The 19,834-nt window shown below is 35.8% G+C and overlaps 1 protein-coding gene across 1 annotated transcript in view; it reads right to left on the bottom strand.

Moving 5' to 3' along the window:
• Nucleotides 1-19,834, bottom strand: part of DISP1 (dispatched RND transporter family member 1) — a 73,375-nt gene that overhangs the window by 14,647 nt on the left and 38,894 nt on the right. The window contains exons 3-5 of the mRNA XM_036757515.1: nucleotides 10,930-10,959; nucleotides 1,488-1,611; nucleotides 487-614 (exon numbers count right to left, since the gene is read on the bottom strand). Coding sequence (XP_036613410.1) covers nucleotides 487-614; nucleotides 1,488-1,611; nucleotides 10,930-10,959 — 282 coding nt within the window. The remainder of the gene's footprint in view (nucleotides 1-486; nucleotides 615-1,487; nucleotides 1,612-10,929; nucleotides 10,960-19,834) is intronic.

Here is a 19,834-nt window from a genome sequence, read left to right as displayed (position 1 = left end):
ATGAAACTAAACATCAGAAGGGCTACTTAAAAAAGCAACCTGTATCTTAATGCCTCATTTCTTTAAAAAAAAAAAGTAAATCCTAAGAGAAAATATTAAATTATACCAGGCTTATAAAACTCTGTAGCAAAACATAGTAATATGCCTCTACACTTCAAAAGTAACCTTGTTTTATGATCACTATTAGTTATATTTATATGGCAATTTACCTTCACAATGCATTTTAAATAACAACTAAAATTCACCATTTTCAGAGGCTTTGCTCATAATAATCTTGTGAAGTAGGCAGTATAAGTATTATGGTTCTCATTCTTCATATCGGATAACTGAGGCTCCAAAGGCTAAGTGACTTGCCCAAGGTCATAGGGCTAGAAAGCCAGAGAACCAATCTTACTGACATCTTTTTATTAAACCACACCACGGGTAAGGCCTTAAGGAATGCTACCTTTAGTAGCCTGAAAGTCACCGGAAACATGAAACTATTACCTTTTGACTTGCTCCTCTGCATATTTAAAAGGATAATTTGCTAGTGTTGCTTTGTATCCTGTATTTTTCACCATGTTATTCCATGTGACCAGCCTCTGGCCTATGGCAGTCCCTCTTGGCTCAAAACCCTTAAGGCAAAACATTATAAATCTTCATTAGTGTGTTTCATTTCAGGTTAAGTATAGCTTTAATAACATCTTGGGAAATTTCACGTCAGAGTGATACAGAGTTTTCATTAGAAGGAATAGTTGTTCTTCACACTGACCGGGGAAGGTGAAATGCCTTACAGGATAAAATGACCTGATGGAAAAATGATCAACTACATTTTTGTGACAGGTATCTGAGGATTGCTGGGAGTCTTCTGCATGCCTCAAGAGAAACATACTCACTCATTAGGAGCTTATTTTTCTAAATCTTCACAAATCCTTTAGTAAATTAATTCCTGGCATAAACTGAATAACAATGAAATATAATTAATTTTTGTCATTAAATATTATAGTATTCCATATCACTCCCTATTGGTTTAAAAGTATACATTCCTCTCCTTCTTCTAAATAAGGAAACTTTTAACTTAAAAACTGATTGTCATCTGCTATATATACTAAAATTGATATAGCTTTCTCAGAAGAAAAGAAAATCACCATGCCTTAATGGGTTTATAAAAACTTTATGATAGCATTCTGATTCTCTATGAGACTTCTTATATAATGCAGGGGAAAAAAACACTAAAAACCTCTATTTATTGCACACATGACATAAATGTGGCCTTTTTGCTGGAACATGACACCAAGAAGCAGGAACTCTTGAATTCTGATGGTGATGAAAGTTCCTTGGACTCTTAAGACTCATAAATAAAAGAAACACATTTCCCAGCGTTTTTTTAGAGATGAGATTAGATGAAAGCATATTAAATATGTGTCAAGTCCCCATCGTTCAACATGATGATAGACAAAGAAAGGGAACTACACACAATCATTCTGCACTGGCATTTTTTTCCTTACCAGCAAGGGGTCAGAGAAGTCAGGAAGATCGGGCACCAATATTCCGACCAGGGCACAGACCACAATGAGCACAGTGCACAGGCCCAGGACCACCACAGGCCAGTCAGCTATCAAGGCTGCATAACTACAAGAAAATAGAAGAAAGGGGATTTTAGAAGCCAGAGGTCAAAAGGTTTCACTTCATAAGAAAGTAATGCGCTTTTACGTATACATTTGAGACCTAGAAATACTGGTAGTCTGATAATATTAACAATTAGTTAAATGGCAGTAAATGTGCTTTTGCAAATCAATTGTTGTTTCATTTTTCAGTCATGTCCAACTCTCTGTCAAGCCATTTTTGGGTTTCCTTGGCAAGGATACCAGAGTAGTTTGCTATTTCCTCCTCATCCTTAGAGATGAGGAACTGAGGCAAATAGAGTCAAGTGACTTGCCCAGGATCACACAGCTAGTGTCTGAGGCTGGATCTGAACTGAGGAAGATGAGTCTTCCTGATTCCAAGCCCAGTGCTCTATCCACTATACCACCTAAATATTAGATTGTAAAGTTCTTGAGGGCAGATTGCTTATGTAGATTTTAAACTTCTATAGTATTTTATGAATAATGAGGCCTTTAACATTTATTGAATTTAAATTTCTATCCATATATAGTATTTTATTAATCAATTGTCAAAATCATTTACCTTTTTGTTGCTTTTTCATATGCGTTTATTTGTCTTTCCTATTTCCTTTTTTTCCCCTTTTCCATTTCAAGCAAATCTTGTCTGATGACAACCAATAGCTCATAGCTACCCTGTCATACTTTAGGACTGAATTTTTTCAAGTAAAATCAAACTGTTTTATTTATGTATTTATTTATTAAGCAGCTAACATACAAAGGATATATAAGGCAGGTATTGTTCTCAAGGAGCTTCCAATCTTATTGGAGAGATAAGATATAGTCATGGTGACAACAAAGGTAGACCCACTCCCACTCAATTCTTTTGTCTGTCTGTGCTTTTTGCTGGGCTTGTCCATAACTAGAATCTTTCCCTGTTCTTAGATCTGCATAGAAAACTGTTTTCCTCTTGTGGTAGAGATGCATTCATTCCACACATCTTAATAAAGTGCCTACTATGTACAAAGCACTATGTTAACCCTCAGGATATAAAGATAAAAATGACCAATGCCTGTCCTCAAAGTGCTTGGTATTCTATTGAATTGCAAGAAAGAGCATCTTTCAAAACCTGGAGAATGCCTATCTTATTTTTATTACTTGTAAAGATGGTGGGCTACACTGTGAATACAGCCTTTTTGGGAGGGGGGGGGCGGTAAGGCAACTGGGGTTATGACTTGCCCAGGGTTACAGAGCTAGTAAGAGTCAAGTGTCTGAGGCCATATTTAAACTCAGGTCCTCTTGACTCCAGGGCCAGCGCATTATCTGCTGCACCACCTAGATGCCCCATGATACAGCCTTCTTGAAGGTCATCTGCCTAAAGACATCCTTAAAATAATTGTTTGTAATGACATATAGGTTGTAAATCTTTAATATAAGATGATAGTGGATAGCATTTATACAGTACTTTCAAGTGTACAAAGGGCCTTTACAGATGTTGACTCATTTAATTCTCTCATGATAATGCTGTAATACAGGTGTCATCGTTATCCCCATTTTAGAGGAGGTTAAAAATGACACTCCAGGACCACAAAGCTAATAAAAATACGATCTGAACTCTGGTCTTCTTGATTCTAAGCCCAGCACTCTATCTACTATGCCACCTGTCTGCCTCAAGAGGGAACAATATTAATGGTCAGAAATTAACATAGCGGGTGGCATGGCTTGGTGGAAAAAGCACTGGATTTGGGTTTGAATTCTGACCCTGCTGCTTATTACTTATCTGTGCAATCTTGGGCAAATCTCCCAGTTTCTTCCTTTGCAAATGAGAGTGCTGGACTAAAAAGCCTCTAAAGTCCCTTCCAACTATAAACCATTGATCCCATGACTTTTCCCCACTATCACCAGGACTGAGAAACTCTGAGAAGATCTAACTCAATAAAGGGGAAAAAAAGAAAATTAAATTAACAGAGGGGATTTTAAGAACCCCTCCCATTTCTGCCAGATGAAGCTTCCTTGAATCTTGATTAGGAAAACTTTGGTCTTATAACATTACTCTTCAATGCTCATAAAATGTAATTCATAATTTAACACTATTTAGTGACTTTATAATTTAAGACTACTTCTGGCTCATTTGAAAATAGGCTGCTGGCTCACAAATTTAGTGATTATAATTATGAGTTACTTCTTCAAAACTATGCTGGCAGCTATGAATACAGTTCTGAAAAAGCAATTCTATGTGCCTAAGAAGAGATAACTTTTTTACATATTTATATCTTTTAAATTTATAAGGATACTCAAAGCTTCATTTTCAGATGAAGAAATTAAAATATAATGTATTTCTATTTTAAAGTATAAATCAAAACTTATATGAAAGGCATTTTTCAAAGCTATTGTTTTATGGCAATTATCCTAGACATAGGTTAGGAGATGTAACTTTTTTCTCTCATAAAATGAAATATAAGCATTAGGGTAGCAAAGCAAGGCTAGAGCATGGGAATGTCGGCTAGAATGTTAGTTGTGTTACTTGTGACCTGTGTGACCCTGGGTAAGTCCCTTAACTTTCCAAGGCTTGTGTTTCCTCTTCTGTAAAAGGAGGGAGGTAGACCAGATGGTTTCTGAAGCCCCTTCCAGTAGTAAAACCATGATCTGACTTTGCATAACAAAGCTAAATCTATCCATGGGCTCTAGATTGATAGGGTTAGGAACATTTTATTGATCATTGCCCTTTCCTAATTTTAAAGAGGAAGCTACTGAGAAGTTAAATGATTTGCCAGACCCAGAGCTTAAGTCAATAGCAGAGCCAGGATTAGAACTGAAAACTTTTGGCTCTTTGAGTCCAGCAGGCCTCTTTCCCATTAACTATACTGCTGCCTCTTGCACATATTAAATGCTATAATGCTGAAAATAAAAACATTGGAAAAATATTCTTTTGAACTCACTGACAGTTCTTCATTCACATAAAATCTTTTCCCTTAATTCTCTGATGTCAAGGATTTTTTTTTGTTTTTATTTTAAACAGAAAATGAAAGAAATAAAGTTTGCAATTTACTGTCTCCAATATAATTCATTAGAAAAGCAAGTTCTGGATCTCTCTCTCTCTCTCTCTCTCTCTCTCTCTCTCTCTCTCTCTCTCTCTCTCTCTCTCTCTCTCTCCCTCTCTCTCTCTCTCTCTCTCTCTCTCTCTCTCTCTCTCTCTCTCTCTCTCTCTCTCTCTCTCAAAGCTGCCCTGTCTAATCTGGTAAATGAAATACAGAAAACAATTCCTCAAATGCTTTTAAGAAAGCACGTAAATCAAAATTTGCTGATTGTGGTTGTTCAAATGTAAACACCAAATGGTCAGCAGCTTTCAAATTTCTACAACACACCCAACACACAGAGAAATTCTCCATATTTGACTTCCTCCTCCACCAAATGCAAACGAAGATCAAAGTTACTTATTTTGAAGCAAAAGGGTTATTGGTCTAAATAGCTGCAGTTGGCTTTCCCATTCTGAGACTCACTCTTCACTGATGCCAAGGATTTTTTTGTTTGTTTTAAACAGAAAATGAAATAAATAAAGCTTGTGGTTAACTACTTTCAATATAATTCACTGGAATACACACACACACACACACACACACACACACACACACACACATTCATCACAAAGAGATGCACTCATCTGACATGTTGAAAATCTTGCCCATGAACTGAAAACTGCCTTAGATTTACACAATTATAGATTGTACTTTATCAACGGATCAGTTTTCTTTAGACCGGATAAATTTTTTACCATTTTTACCAAAGTAGGAGCCACCTATTTATTTTTAGTTGAGGGTTACAAACTACTCAGTTGTTCTATGATAGCTCAATTAGCCCAAATAATCATTTTGTTTTGTTTTGTTTTGTTTTCTGCAAGGCACACACACCTCAGAATAGCAATTTAAGAGAACCTCATTGAATAATTGCCTTTCTTCCCTTTGAAAACATTTGGTTTCGATTTGACAGCCTAGGTCTATGCCATAGATGTGTGCGGAGTACAGATGGAAACTTTGTACTATTACTGATTTCAGCACACTTCTCCTGAACTCTTTTAACCTTGTTAAATGATAATCTAACTTCCTTATCCAGCAGCTGTTTCAAAGGTTAACCTTTCTTAAAGAAATTGTTACAATTCAGGAATGGGATCAGTAACCTCAGCAGATACGTTATCATGGTGAACACCAACCCTAATAGCCAACTTCATTCATTTCTTACGCCATACGCAGGGAATTTGCTGCTTCCTCTAAACATTGGAAAATTCCTGTATATATTTCTATTCCTACTACTGTCTACACAATATCCTGAAGATAAAGTAACTCTACAAGTATTTTGTGTACTTTATGAAGTCTGGATAAGAGTATAATATCAAGGCAAGAATCTAATAAAGTAGGAAAACTGGAAAAGTTAAGGAAATTAAAATAACCTATAAATCCTCTGTTAGGCTCTATCTTGGGAACACTGTTCCTTTCCCCAGGTTTTCAGGGTTATAATGAGGAACCTGAACAATATACTTTTGTTCTTTGAAAAGTAAACCATAGGAGGATCAATGGAATTCTCAAGAGGACTAGTCCCTTGGCCACATTATCATTTTATACCTCCCTTCTCTTTTTCTAATTTCCTTCCTTTTTTCTTCTTCCCCTTTTCCTTCTTTCTTTCATTCCTTCCTCTCTCCCCTCCTCCTCTCCTCCCTCCTCCTTCTCTCTCTCTCTCTCTCTCTCTCTCTCTCTCTCTCTCTCTCTCTCTCCCTCCCTCCCTCCCTCCCTCTCTCTCTCCCTGTCCCTCTTCCACTCCCTCTCCCTCTCCCTCTCCCCCCACCCCCCATTCTGAATTTAAGGACTATGTCTGTCCATCTCTCCAATCAAACTAATGTCCTGATGACAGATTTCCTTGGTGCCTGGCTACTACGTATACTATTCACCTATGCTGTAAGCCTCAGGCCACTACCAGCTAATTATATGATAGCTTGTTCACTCACTGAACAAACTTTTGTACAGTTCCTACTATGAGCAAATTTAAGCATCAGGGCACTAGCAACTAATAATATAATAGACTGTTTGTTCACTGAACAAATCTTCATAGAGCTCCTACTATATGCAAATTTAATCACTCTACACCTCAAAGCTCCAAAAATGAATTTATTCTTCTCAGACACTTCTTTAAGGAGTCAGATAATACTGAAATTAAGAAATAAATCCAGCATGGTATCATCATAGCAAGTGAACTGGCGAGCTAAAATAAAATACCTCTTTATCTGATTTCCTAGTTAGTATGGTGTAGTAGAAAGAAGACTAGCTTATGAGGCACAAGATCTAGGTGTCAGTCTTAGGACTGCCATTAACTCACTATGTGATGTTGGACAAGTCATTCTGCCCTTCTGAGGTTTTTTAGTGTCTCCACTTGGAAAAATATGGAGCTCGGACTAGATAATCTCTCAGGTTACAAAACTATATGATTCTATTCCATTTTTGATAGTTTTTACAACTAAGGTAAATCTTATTAATATAATGCAAAATCTTATTGTTAGTATACTCAAATTAACCTATGTTTACCCCTGTTTGTTCTGGAAATGGATCAATGAGAACAGTTAAAGATAGACAATTGGCTCAATTAATAAGTTAATAATTAAATTAATAATTTAATGCCATGCTGAATCTTTTGGGGGCCTATTTAAAACAGACTACCTATATCATAATAACAGCATCATGTACTTTCTTGAAAGGTACTATTTCTAGTTCCTACTGAATTTTCAATTGGGATATGTCATCATTCTTTAGCTGCCTCCATGTTTCTGAAATTCTAAAGTGGCCACTCTTCCGAAGTTGAGAACTTTCTCCTGCTACATATATTTGAATGTAAGCTCAACAGTGACCAGAGCCTGGCACACTGCTCTGGCACATAGAACTTAGTAAATGCTCACTGACTGACTAATGTTCATATGTCTAAGATATATACTGTTGGTTGGAAATAGCTGAACATTAAAAAAAAACTTCCTTTTCCTTTGGACTCATAACAGACTTTTGGGGTACGTTGTCAAGTAACTACTGCTTTCATCTAAATCCATTTAAAGTGACTCAATTCTATTACTTAGTAAGTGGCTTCTTTGACAAGGGAGAGGTGTTCATCAGTGGTTAAAACGTAAAACAAGAAATCAGGATCTGAGTTATTTTTCTAGCACTTCTTCAGACTAATTCAATACCCATAGACATGCCATAACATCTCCTTATGCCTCAGTGTTTCTCACTGACTATCTACAGAATCCCTTTTAAGGTTTATCATTAAGAGCTCTAGGATAAAAATTGATGGACCTAGGTCTAGGCTTAATGATAATAACAATATTGATAATTTTAAAAGATAGCTTTTATATAGGAGTATAAGTTTTGCAAAGCACTTTATATATATTATTTCATTTGATTCTCAGAACAACCCTGGATTAATTAATTGTTTCAGGTCATTGTCAGTAAAGACTTCCACCTCCAAGTCTAACACTCTAACCACTGTGCCACCTAAAGCCACAACTAACTGTGTGACCTTGGGCAAACAATTTAACCTCTCTGGGTCTCATGTCAACCATCTGTTAATACTCTAAAACTCCAATGGATTTAGGATCTACTCAATGTGGGTATTTTCTCCAGTGATGCAGATAGTATCTTATCCTGTGTGACTCTCTTCCATGTCTTCCTCTTTGTTTGCCACAGGAGAAGGGGAGGGTACACTCAACATGCTAGAAGCCTTCTTGCATTCTTCTGACATCACAAGGATATTGATAGTGCACACAATCTATGCATTGCACATCCCTTGCTCATATGACACAAGTTTAAGTTCTTTTTCAATTATATATTTCTTTGATGACAAAATTTACACTGTTTTTCAGAAGTAATCCCTGATTTGTAATTAGTATGCAGACTGCTCATGTCCACTATGCTCTTCTTCATTGTCCTTTGGGGGATCCTTAAACAAAGGGATAGGCAAAATCTTGGATTCTACCATTATCTAAAAAATGGTAACTGGCAGAACGTTAATAACAACCAACCCATATGCTTACTTTCCTATCTATAGGAAACTCTAAAGAGAATAATCTACACACAAGAAAGACACCATTGATAGGGGTGAAAGAAGGGGATAGGCTGCTTTTCTCAAGAGATTTTCAACAAGAGACCATTTTTTAAATATCATATGACTAATTGAAAGATGTAGAAAACACAAGATCCTACCAAATTTTTTAGTTTATTGACAATAAAGGACTTTAATTTGTTAGAGCATAATATTGCCTGATAACCTAATCCCAAACAAAGTATCTCCTATACATGCATCACCATTATACCATGTGTCATATAGGTGAAATAATACCTTCTGTGCCTTAATGGGAACAAAAGAAAAGAGAACATAAACAGATGTGACAATGCTTTAGGAATGAATAAGCTGTAAAGGTAAAACATGCATCATGAGCCATTACTTTCAGAGTGATCATTAGCAGCCTACAGGCACATAATAGGCTGGAATTTTTAGTAGCATTATCCATTTCCTCTCTATTATTTCTTCTTTCTTTCTTTCATCTCTCTCCACTTCTTCTCCAAGCTCAGCTATATGTTTCATGCTCAAGTTATTCAAATCTTAAAAAGAAAGTGAGGGGCATTTGGTAATCTATGTGAAATGATAAGCACAGTTGCTGCCCCTACTGAAACTGCCTCCAAATAAAGGGTATCTGCAAAGCCTTAGGGTTCGGCATACATCCAATAGAATACTCTGATCTCTCTGTCCTAGACACCTGTGTTTAATAATCTATGCTTGCTATAATGCTATGCACGAAACAAGGAGTGCTGTTATAACCTAAAGAGGCATCCAGAAAGTGCTTTATCATCTGTTCCTGGACCCAAAATAAAGAAGGTCCTGTCCACATCTTAAGAAATGTCTCAGGAGATAAAAGGGCTATAGATTCTTCCTTGTGTTACTACTGCAATAAACTAGGAAAATGTTTGTATGCCAGAGGTGAGAAGACCAGATTGGGACTTTTTTCTCAAAATACTCTGAACATAATACTCCATTTGGGAAAACCAAAAATAAAAACCCTATAAATCTTTTCCAAAGGTAAAACTCTTATTTATTTAAGAGATTGGTATTGTTTCTAGAAAAACAAATTCATTCTCCTCAATAATGTAACATATTTACTTGTATAATCTCCTACTCTTTTCTTTTTTCTTATTTTTACCACAAAAGAAGGTAAGAAGTTGAAAATGGTGACTTATCCAGTTATACTGCTTCAGGGACGATAATTTCACTCAGCAGGCTTCATTGCTATCAGCATTTGGAGTCGATTAGCTAATAAGAATTTCAAAAGCCACTTATAGCTGGGTAAATATAATGGTTTTATAACAAAACCTGCTCAGGGTAGGGGTGGTTCTGGTTGGTTTAGACTTGGGTCAGAAACTCCAAGCTTTTATTTTCTTTTGTTTTCATGCTGAAGAAAAGAAAAAATCCAATTTGGGGCAATGGAAAAGGCACTGAATTTGAAATCAAGAGGGCATGGGTCTGAATCATGACTTGGCCACTTGTTACCAATGTGGCCTGTGCCTTCACCTCTCTAAGGGTCAGTTTTCTCATGTGGCAAAGGCAAAGGTTGAAATAGATGAACTTTCAGCTTCTTTCCAGATCCCTATATCTACTGGCGAAAATGTCTATTTTAAGATTTTTTTTAGGGAACACCAAGCATACAAAGGAATGTTTACTGAATTGAACTGAGAGGCTCTCAGGTTGTCTCAAAATATTAACGACAAGTACAGAATGACCATCATTTGAATGTACCGCTGCTACAAATTTGATCCAAGGTCAGAAAAACTGGCAGAATAATATTCCTCTAGGTCCAATTAGAAGCAGAAACCTTATTTATTACAAATAAGAACAGAAACTAAGGCAACTAGGTGGTGCAATGGATAGTGTTGGATTTGGAATCAGGAAGATTGGCGTTCTAGCCTCAAGCGCTTACTAGCTGTGTGACCCTGGGCAAGTCACTTAACCTCTGTTTGCCTCAATTTCCTCCTCTGTAAAATGGAGATAATAATAGCAATTACCTCCCAGGGTTGGGAGATGAAATGAGGTACAGTGTGTTAAACCTTTGGAAATGTTTGAATGCTATGTAAGTGCTGGTTATTAAGACTACTATAGTATTCTAGCAGTATTAAGATGATTATAGCTAATGCAAATGGCTAATTTTGCCAGAATATAAAGGGCCATTCCTTCAGATATTCAGGACTATTGCTGTAGCCTTAGGAACAAAATTATGCAAAAAATCATATTTCCTTTTCTTTGGGTGTAAAAATATATTTGTTTTTACCTTTTTGGTACCTTGAGAGGTCTGGATGGTCTGGAAAAGAAAGGAAAGGAAAAAAAGCCACATTAATTATTGATTATAAACAAAGTTATTACATATGTATATAGAAAGACAATGCCATGGGACAATGGGGAGAGGGCCAGGCTTGCCCTAGAAAGACCTAGATTTAAGTTTTGTCTCTAACACATATTACTTGGGCATGGGCAACTTACATAATTTCTCAGTGTTTTCAAATAACTCCTCAAAACTCTTAGTTACAGAAGAACTGTACCAGTGAAAGGAGTATCTATCCCCTAGAGTTCTAACATTGATGAAATCACAGGTCTGGACAATCTCAATTTCTCTCCCTCTCCCTCCCTCCCTCCCTCCTTCCCTCCCTCCCTCCCTCCCTCTCTCTCTCTCTCTCTCTCCCCCTTTTCACACCTCCCCCTGCCCCACCAAGTATATAAATCCCTTATTATAACATGGAAGTGAACCTCTGTTCTTAGAGGTTATGCAAGCAGACTACAGGCTCTGACAGGTTTTGCAAAACTGGAAAGATTTCAGTTGTGGTCCCAACAACAGACTGGGTCTTCTTTCCAAGGACCACCTTAATTAAGTATGGAGACCATCATCATCATTAGGCTGACCACTTGGTGACAAATTATGCAAAAAAAATTATCTTTTATTTTCTTTGGGGGTAAAAAAGTACTTTTTTTTTTTTTTTACCTTTTTGGTAACTTGAGCAATCCATAAAACAAGGAGAAATACCAAATGGCCCTCACTCATTTGCAGCTCCCTTCCACTTTCTCAGTGACAATGGCACTCAGGTGAATGAATGTGAGCTCATTCTTACTAGAATGTTAGTTTGTCAAAAGAAGGAACTGTTTCTTTCTATTCCCAGCACTTTGCTTGTATGCAGCAGACACTTAAAAATGTTTGTTGAATAAACAATCTGCAGAATGGTAGAAAATGGGGCCAAGGATGTTAAGACACACAATTTGGGACCAGATAAACCTTAAATTAGCTGCTAGACATCTAAATGTGACATTCTTGTCCAAGAACCAACAAGCAGAAATGTTACTGGAAGAAATTAATTTTATCATATAACATAACATTCTTACTATAAATGGAAGCAAAAGACAAAAGGAAGTTGCTGCTAAATGGCAATATGGCTCACCAGTTCTCCTTGGAGAGACAAATAAAGGAGTGGGCAGAATTGTTTTTTATCATGAGTCCAAAGACCATTTCATAGAAAAACTAGTTATCTCATATGGCAGTAATCAGACAAAAGAAGACCACCATGAAAATAATTTTAGTTTCATTGTGTTGCAGAGGATTAAGAGGCAAAAAAAAAGGAACTCAATAAAATTCTCTATAACCAATAAATTTAATTGATATCTTTTGTTTTTACATTATTTTCATTTACCAGGGAATCCCTATCTCATTCTCCTCACAGAAAACCATCCCTTCTAATAAAGAATTTTAAAAGAAGGGGGGGGTGGGAGTTTGGCAAAACTAATCAACATATTAAAAATCTAATATTCTATGTGGTGTTTTATATTCATTAGTCCCCCTCCTCTACAAAAATTCAAGGGAGATGCTTTTTCATATCTCTTCTTCCTCTATATTAAATTAGTGTATACTTTGAAATTTGGTGATTTCAATGCAAATATAGAATATAAAGTTCCTTGAGCGAAGGGCTAGTTTCTTTTTTTTCTGTCCTTGTATTCCCAGGGTCTAGCACAGTGCCTGGTACAATACAGGTGTTAAAAAAAACGAATTCTTGTTGATTGATTGAAAGGTAGTTTATATGTAAGAAAGGTGAAAAAACATGTTGGAAAATATGTGAGAAATGAGAAAGGCCAATGACTTATGAACTACACAGAAGCCTCATACCCAAATACAAATTCTTTCTTTAAAAGCAAAAGAATCAGAAGGCACCAAACCTGATGTGGAAGCATATTAAAAACTTTTTTTAAATAAAACTGGAAATATTAGGAAATAACATTCTTTTCCAGACTTTTTCCTTTAGGAAAATGGGTAGAACAAAAGCTAAGGCCTTCCTTAGGGAAATGAATTAAGAGTGATAATGAAATTTAACTAAATGTCTAGATGGTGAAGTGACTGGCACTAGGACCCACCCAACAGAAGTGGCCTCTTTACCGATGAAAGGAAACTTCTGATACAGAAATGACACTTATCATTCTGATAGATTCTCAATCTAGATCTCAGGGAAGAGCTTTACAGGTCCCCAAAGGGAGTGGACTAGGAAGGAATGAGAGGGTGACTTGGTTACTCAATAAATTAGGAATGTGAACCCAAACTGCATTTTTACAGATTGTGATCTTTTTCTTGTTCAAGATTCCTATAAATGTCACTTAAAATTGTCTTGCAGCACAGAGTTATCTGGAGGACACTGGAAGCTTGGATATAGAATGATGTTAAATTAACCAAAATTGTGTCCCACAGACTTGATTCTAAATGCAGCATACAGTATTAATATATATGTGTGTGTGTGAGTGTGTGTGTGTGTGTGTGTGTGTGTGTGTGTTTTCACAATGATGAGTAACAAATACTGTCACAAACAATGAACCTGGTTACATTCTAACAGACAGGAAACATGTTAGGACATTAATGATGATGATGATGATGATGATGATGATGATGATGATGATGATGATGACGATGAAGATAATTGCTAACCTTTATGTAGCACTTACTATGTGCCAGATACTGTGCTGAGTGCTTTTCCATTATTATCTCATTTGACCTTCACAACAACATTACTGATGTGGGAGTCGCTCCTGAATCAGCTGTCTGTGTACAGTCAGTGTGCTGACTTCTTAGAGCAAAGAATAAAATTAAAGCAAAGCCAGAAGAAAATAAAAATGATGAAAAGATTGTATACCATTAAAAATACCCTCACAGTTTTTTAATAATAAATTTGATTGATGTCTTTTGTTTCCATATCATAGTCATTTCTCAAAAGAGAAATCACTAAACAAACCAAACAAAACAACGGCCTTTATTCCACTGAAAGGAAACTTCAGATTCAAAAAGGATTCTCTAGATCTCAGGGAAGAGTCTCATAGATTTGAGAGGAAATTGCATCTGATAGTATACACAACACTCTGACCTGCAGCCCCCTTACCTCACTACAAAAAAGAGAAAGGTGTTTTTCCTAATCTTTTCTCTGAGGCCAAGACTAGGCATTACAATTACTCAGCAATCAGCATCTTTTTAGTGTTTTCATTTTAACCATTGTAGTCATTTGTGTATATTGGTTTTCTCTCATCTGATTTATTTAAACAAGTTACTGAAGCACAAAAAATGGGAAATAGATAGAGGGAAGGACAATGAATTTCATAGCTTATTTAACTAACATAAATCACTTGCCATAATGAGGAGAACAAAAAAGTCTAAGAACTGTCATCCTAAGAGAACACTCACCTACTTGCCAAAAAGAGAGAAGACCAACAGCAACATCAGCTTTGAATATAAAATTGTCTTATGGAGAAGTAAGGTGGAAGATTATGTAGTAGTGATTCATAAATAGCAGGGCATAGTAAAGAGGGAAAGGCATTCATGGAAAACTTGGCAACAGACCCAGCTAAGTCAAGTTATCCTAAAGACATTTAATGGTGGAAATGTAAGGACAACAAATAGGCAAGAAAAGGGAAAAGAGTTCTAAATGATTTTTTAATAAATGATTTTCACCACTAAGGACAGTGAAGCCATCTTACAATTATCCTACCACCCAAAGTACTTAATGAAGAAGAAATTGCACTAAGGAAAATAGAGGTGAAAGTATTGAACAAACCAGTTCTACACAGAGTTGGTCCACTCTGACCATGGGCAACACTTTACCTCTCTAAGCCTCATTTTCTTTTCTACAAAATAATACTATTCTAGCACTACCAATTTTATAAGGTTGTCATGGGGAAAATGTGTTATTAACCTTAAAGATAAATGCAGTTCATTTTTGTTACTATAAAAGGAGGACAGTAATATATATATATATATATATATATATTTAATGCTATGTAAATACACGTTGTTATTGTCATCATCTATAAAATGAGGGGATTGGACAAGATAATCTCTATAGTTCTTCCAAATTCTATCTAACATTTTAGGACTGCCACCATTTCACATTTCTATTCTTTTGTTTCCTGACCTTGGAGGTTATTCTACTCTTAAAAAAAAATTAAAAAATTAGCATCCCCCACCACCTCTATTTCAAAGTATTATAATTTCCTTCTAACATTCAGATTCCTATCTACATTCTGTCAGAGAGTTTTAAACCTTCCTCTTTAATCATTCTTCCCTATCCTGCATGAGCAAAGTGAATGTTGGTGGGTATGCATTTTTCTAACATTTATTGTGAGGTAATACTTATAGGTATGTTTTAAGTCTTGTGTTTTAACTCTATCCAGTAAGAGACTGTTATGATAGCAAAAGATGATTCAAAGACCCATAACAATTATCTTCTAATACAAGGAAGTCAAATGGACCTGCAGGTTGAGGGTTCTGTTGCTAAGTATCAGTGTAACTGGATAAGTTACTGATTTCTTTGAGTCTTAGCTTCCTCCTCTATAAAATAAGGGGGAAGAAAAGTCCCATATATATCAAAATATTCACACAGCAAAATATAAAATACATTAATATTAGCAAAGTGGGTGCTCACTGATTTGGAAATAGCTAGACAAATTGTGATGACTGTAATGAAGTATTATACCATACAAAATGACAAATATGAGGCATTCAGAGAAGTATGAGAAAGATTTCTATGAAATGAGGCATAGTAAAACAAGCAGAACCAGGAAATATATATATATATATATATATATATACACACATACACAATATTCACAATAATATAAGTGGAGAGAATAATAAAATGCAACTGAACATTCTATAATTATAATGACCAAGCTAAGTCATGAGAATAGATGTGGAAATGGACTTCCTTCTTTTCCTTAAAAAGGTAGGAGATGGTGGATACAGGATGCTACATATGTTTGTTAGGCATGGTCAATGTGTACTTTGATTTTGTATTACTAAAAAATCTTTGTTAAAAGAGAAGACTAAGCTAGATAGTGGAGAGGATATGAATATTTGGAGATGAATATGGTGTGAAAATGAGGAAACTGGGCTAGATCATTTCTACTCACTCTTTTAGCTCTAACAGACTTTGATGCTATGAAGACCATTTGTATTTTGGCAAGTTGCCAAGCTCAACAAAAGCCCTTTTGATTTTACTAAGAGCCTAGAAGAGAAAAGTCATCAGCCAAATAAACCAATTGAGCATAGAAGTATCAACACAGGTACAACAGAGTACACTAATTTAGTAATTGTTGATGTACATTAGCCAGGGTACATTTATGTATAAACTATAGAAAGGATCTACAAAGAATCTTAAATCAATATCCTCTACCAAAAAGTTCATGTCCTGGAAAGCATTTCCTATTTTTCCTCAAAAAGTGGAAAACTACTTAACCTAGTGTTTGATATATCCAAAGGCTCCAGTTATTGGAGTAAGAACTCAATATATGATAAAAACTGACAGGAAAATTAGAAAGAAGTCTGACAAAAACTAGGTAAATACCAAGATCTTGGACTGTATACCAATATGTCCCCAATGGGTACATGAGTCAGTAATAAAGGATGACATCATAAATAAATTAGAGGAGCAAGGAAGAAATTACCTGCCAAATCTATGGATAGAGGAAGAGTTCATGAACAAAAGATAGAGAGGATCATGGGAGGTAAAATTTTGATTACATAAAATTATGAAGTTTTTGCATAAATAAAAGCAATGCAGCTAAAACTAGAAGCAGATGAATAAGGAATTGCAGCAAATTTCTCTGATAAATATCTCACTTCAAATATGTTTACAAAACTGATTCAAATTTATAAGAATAAGAGCCATTCCCCAATTGCTAAATGGCTGAAGGCTATGAACAGGCACTCTTCAGAGGAAAACATGAATAGACATATTCAACAGATACATGAATGCTCTAAATCACTAACAACAGAGAAATACACATTTTTAAAACTCTAATGTTCTGCCTCATATTCATCAAATTACCAAAACTGATCAAAAAGGAAAAGGCAAATGCTGGAAAGGCTGTGGGAAAACAGCCACATTATTGTACCATTGGTGGAGCTATGGATTCATCCAGTCATTTTGGAAAGCAATTGGAACTATGCCCAAAAATTTATTAACCTAGAAAAATGTATCGAACTTCAACCCAGCAACACCAACATCAAGTATATGCTGCAAAGAGATCGAAGAAAGAGTAAAAAGATCCATAAGTACAATACTATTTATGGGAAATTTTTTGTTATGGCAAAGAAATGGAAACTGAGTGTCCATCAATTTAGGAGTGATTGAATAACTTATAGTATATAAATGTGATGAAATATTATTGTGCTATAAGGAAGAATAAAGGGGACAGTTTCAGAGAAACATGAGAAGACTTCTATGAATAGATGTAGAGTGAAGTGAACAGAACCAGAAAAATAATTTATACAATATCAACATCATTGTAAAGATAAACGACTCTGAAAGACTTTAGAACTCTGGTCAATGCAATGAGCAACTATAATTTCAGAGGGCTCATAATAAAATACACCACTCACCTCCTGATAGAGAGTTGATAGACTCAGAATGCAGACTGAAAAATATTTTTTTTGGACATGATATATGGAGGAATTTGTTTTGTTTGACTACACATGTTTATAATAGGGGTCTTGTTTTTCATTCTCAGTGAAGAGAAGGAAAAGGCAGAAGGGAGAAAAGGCAAACTTTTGTTGATTAAAAAAATAAAATTTAATTAAGAAAAAAAGAAAAACCATAAAGGCTCGATACAGGCCTTTTCATGGTGCCAAGTTTCTGGCAAAAGAAGTAATTCCAAAGAAATAAAATTCTACCATGTATAATTTGGGTTAGCACAAGATATAAATGTTCTTTCCTCCCCCTCCCCTACTTTCCCCCAAGTCTACCCCTTAGAGAATGTTACAACCATAAATGCAATAAAAGTCATTGCATTCTTTCTGCCTTTAGTAACAAGTTCATTTTATGTTAATCAAAGCAATGAGCAGAAGTCTATTCTGAAAAACAGATAATTGGGGTAACCACAGAGATGCCTCCTGGGAAAACATAATAACCCTCTGAAGTTGCTATCCAAACAGATGTTCTGAAAAACCTACAGCATAACTAGAGGTAAAACATGATCACTAAGGTATATAAGGATTTCTGTCTTTAATCCTACCACTGCAGTTTTTGCAGCCAGAAAATACCAGAGGAGGTGAACAGCAAGCCTGCTAAGGAGACACATACAGAAGGTCCTTTGTATAGAATTCTATCTAGTTCTTTTTTTCCCTTCACATCTCCTAGGTTTTTTTTTTTTCTTTTTAGCAGGGCAATCGGGGTTAAGTGACTTGCCCAAGGTCACACAGCTAGTACATGTGTCAAGTGTCTGAGGCCGGATTTGAACTCAGGTCCTCCTGACTCCAGGGCCGGTGCTCTACTCACTGCGCCATCTAGCTGCCCCTAGGTTTCCTTTTTTTAAAAAACATAATGATAAAATCTTCAGCATGACTTTCAAGATAATATCAGATTTTGTAGGCTGATGAAGAGATTGGGTATAAAAGGCTAGACTACACTAAACAGAAGAAAAATCACGTGGCTAAACATGGAAGAAAAATCTGTCAGTATTTGCAGGTCCCTATGATATTCTGCCAACTACTCTAACTACTTAGTCATTATCCTCCAGTGGAACATATAAATGAGGCTATAAAGAGGATGAGAAAAGGAGAAGCTAAAGGCATAGTAAAATGGACATAGAGATGCATGATTGGAAAACCAGAGGAAAGTAACAGAGATTGCAGAGAAAAGAAAAAGGATGAGAGAAATTCATATCAAGAAAATTAGAACTACAGAGAAGATATATCAAAATGGGGAAGCAAGAAGAAGAAATGCTGAATCACAGAATGTAACAGGTTAAAGAGACCACAGAGGTCATCTGGTATCACAGCTACCTGACCAAAAATTCCCTTGACAGCCAAAGTGATCACCAGTATCTGCTTGAAGACTTCCACTAAAGGGAATTCAGAGGTAGCCCCTTCCATTTCTGGACAAATCTAATTGGTGGGAAGTTTTTCTTCATATTGATCCTAATTCTGCCTCTCTGTAATTTCTATATTCTGTTCCTAGCTTTGTCCTCTGGGGCCAATCCAAACAAGTCTAATCCAAAACAATTCTTCAGATATTTGAAGGCATCTGCCATGTCCTTCTTGCTTAAGCCATATCTTCTCTAGTCTAAGCACCCCAGTTTCTTCATAGGATCATCCTAAGGCATTGTCTCTAGGCCTATTCACCATCCTGTCTTCCTTCTCCTATTGATACTTTATCCAGCTTGTCAATGTCAGGAAAAACTGACATGAACAAATGCCATCAAAATGATGATGCTTTTTATGAAGGAGTAGGAAGAGGGTTCAAGGTCATTGTGAAGGTAGGAGTTAAAGTTGCTATAATGGCCACAAAACTTCTTTATCATGTTTGTACTAATTCTGCTTAGAAAATACCACTTTTTGAAGTACCTGAAGTATCAATATTACCTAAGTCAATCAATAAACATTTATTAAATGTCTACTATGTGCCAGGCACTGTGCTGTACCTCTACTCCAAGTTCAAAATTCAATGATAACTATGATGAGTTACAGAGAGCTGATTGTGTTCAAATAGTCTACACAAAGTTCTTTCTTGTAATAAGATAATAAGCAATAAGTAATGAGGAAACTAATTAAAAACCACAATTTAAAGGTTTTTAAGATCCCACAAATGACTGGCTAGTAATATGCCTGAATATCTGAAATGCTTGTAAGGGAATTAGGACTTCCAACTTTTCTGTGAAGTAAC

Source organism: Trichosurus vulpecula, chromosome 4, assembly GCF_011100635.1.
Source record: "Trichosurus vulpecula isolate mTriVul1 chromosome 4, mTriVul1.pri, whole genome shotgun sequence".
NCBI lineage: Eukaryota > Metazoa > Chordata > Mammalia > Diprotodontia > Phalangeridae > Trichosurus > Trichosurus vulpecula.
Note: the sequence above shows the minus strand (reverse complement) of the source record. Positions and strands in the feature narration are given on the sequence as shown.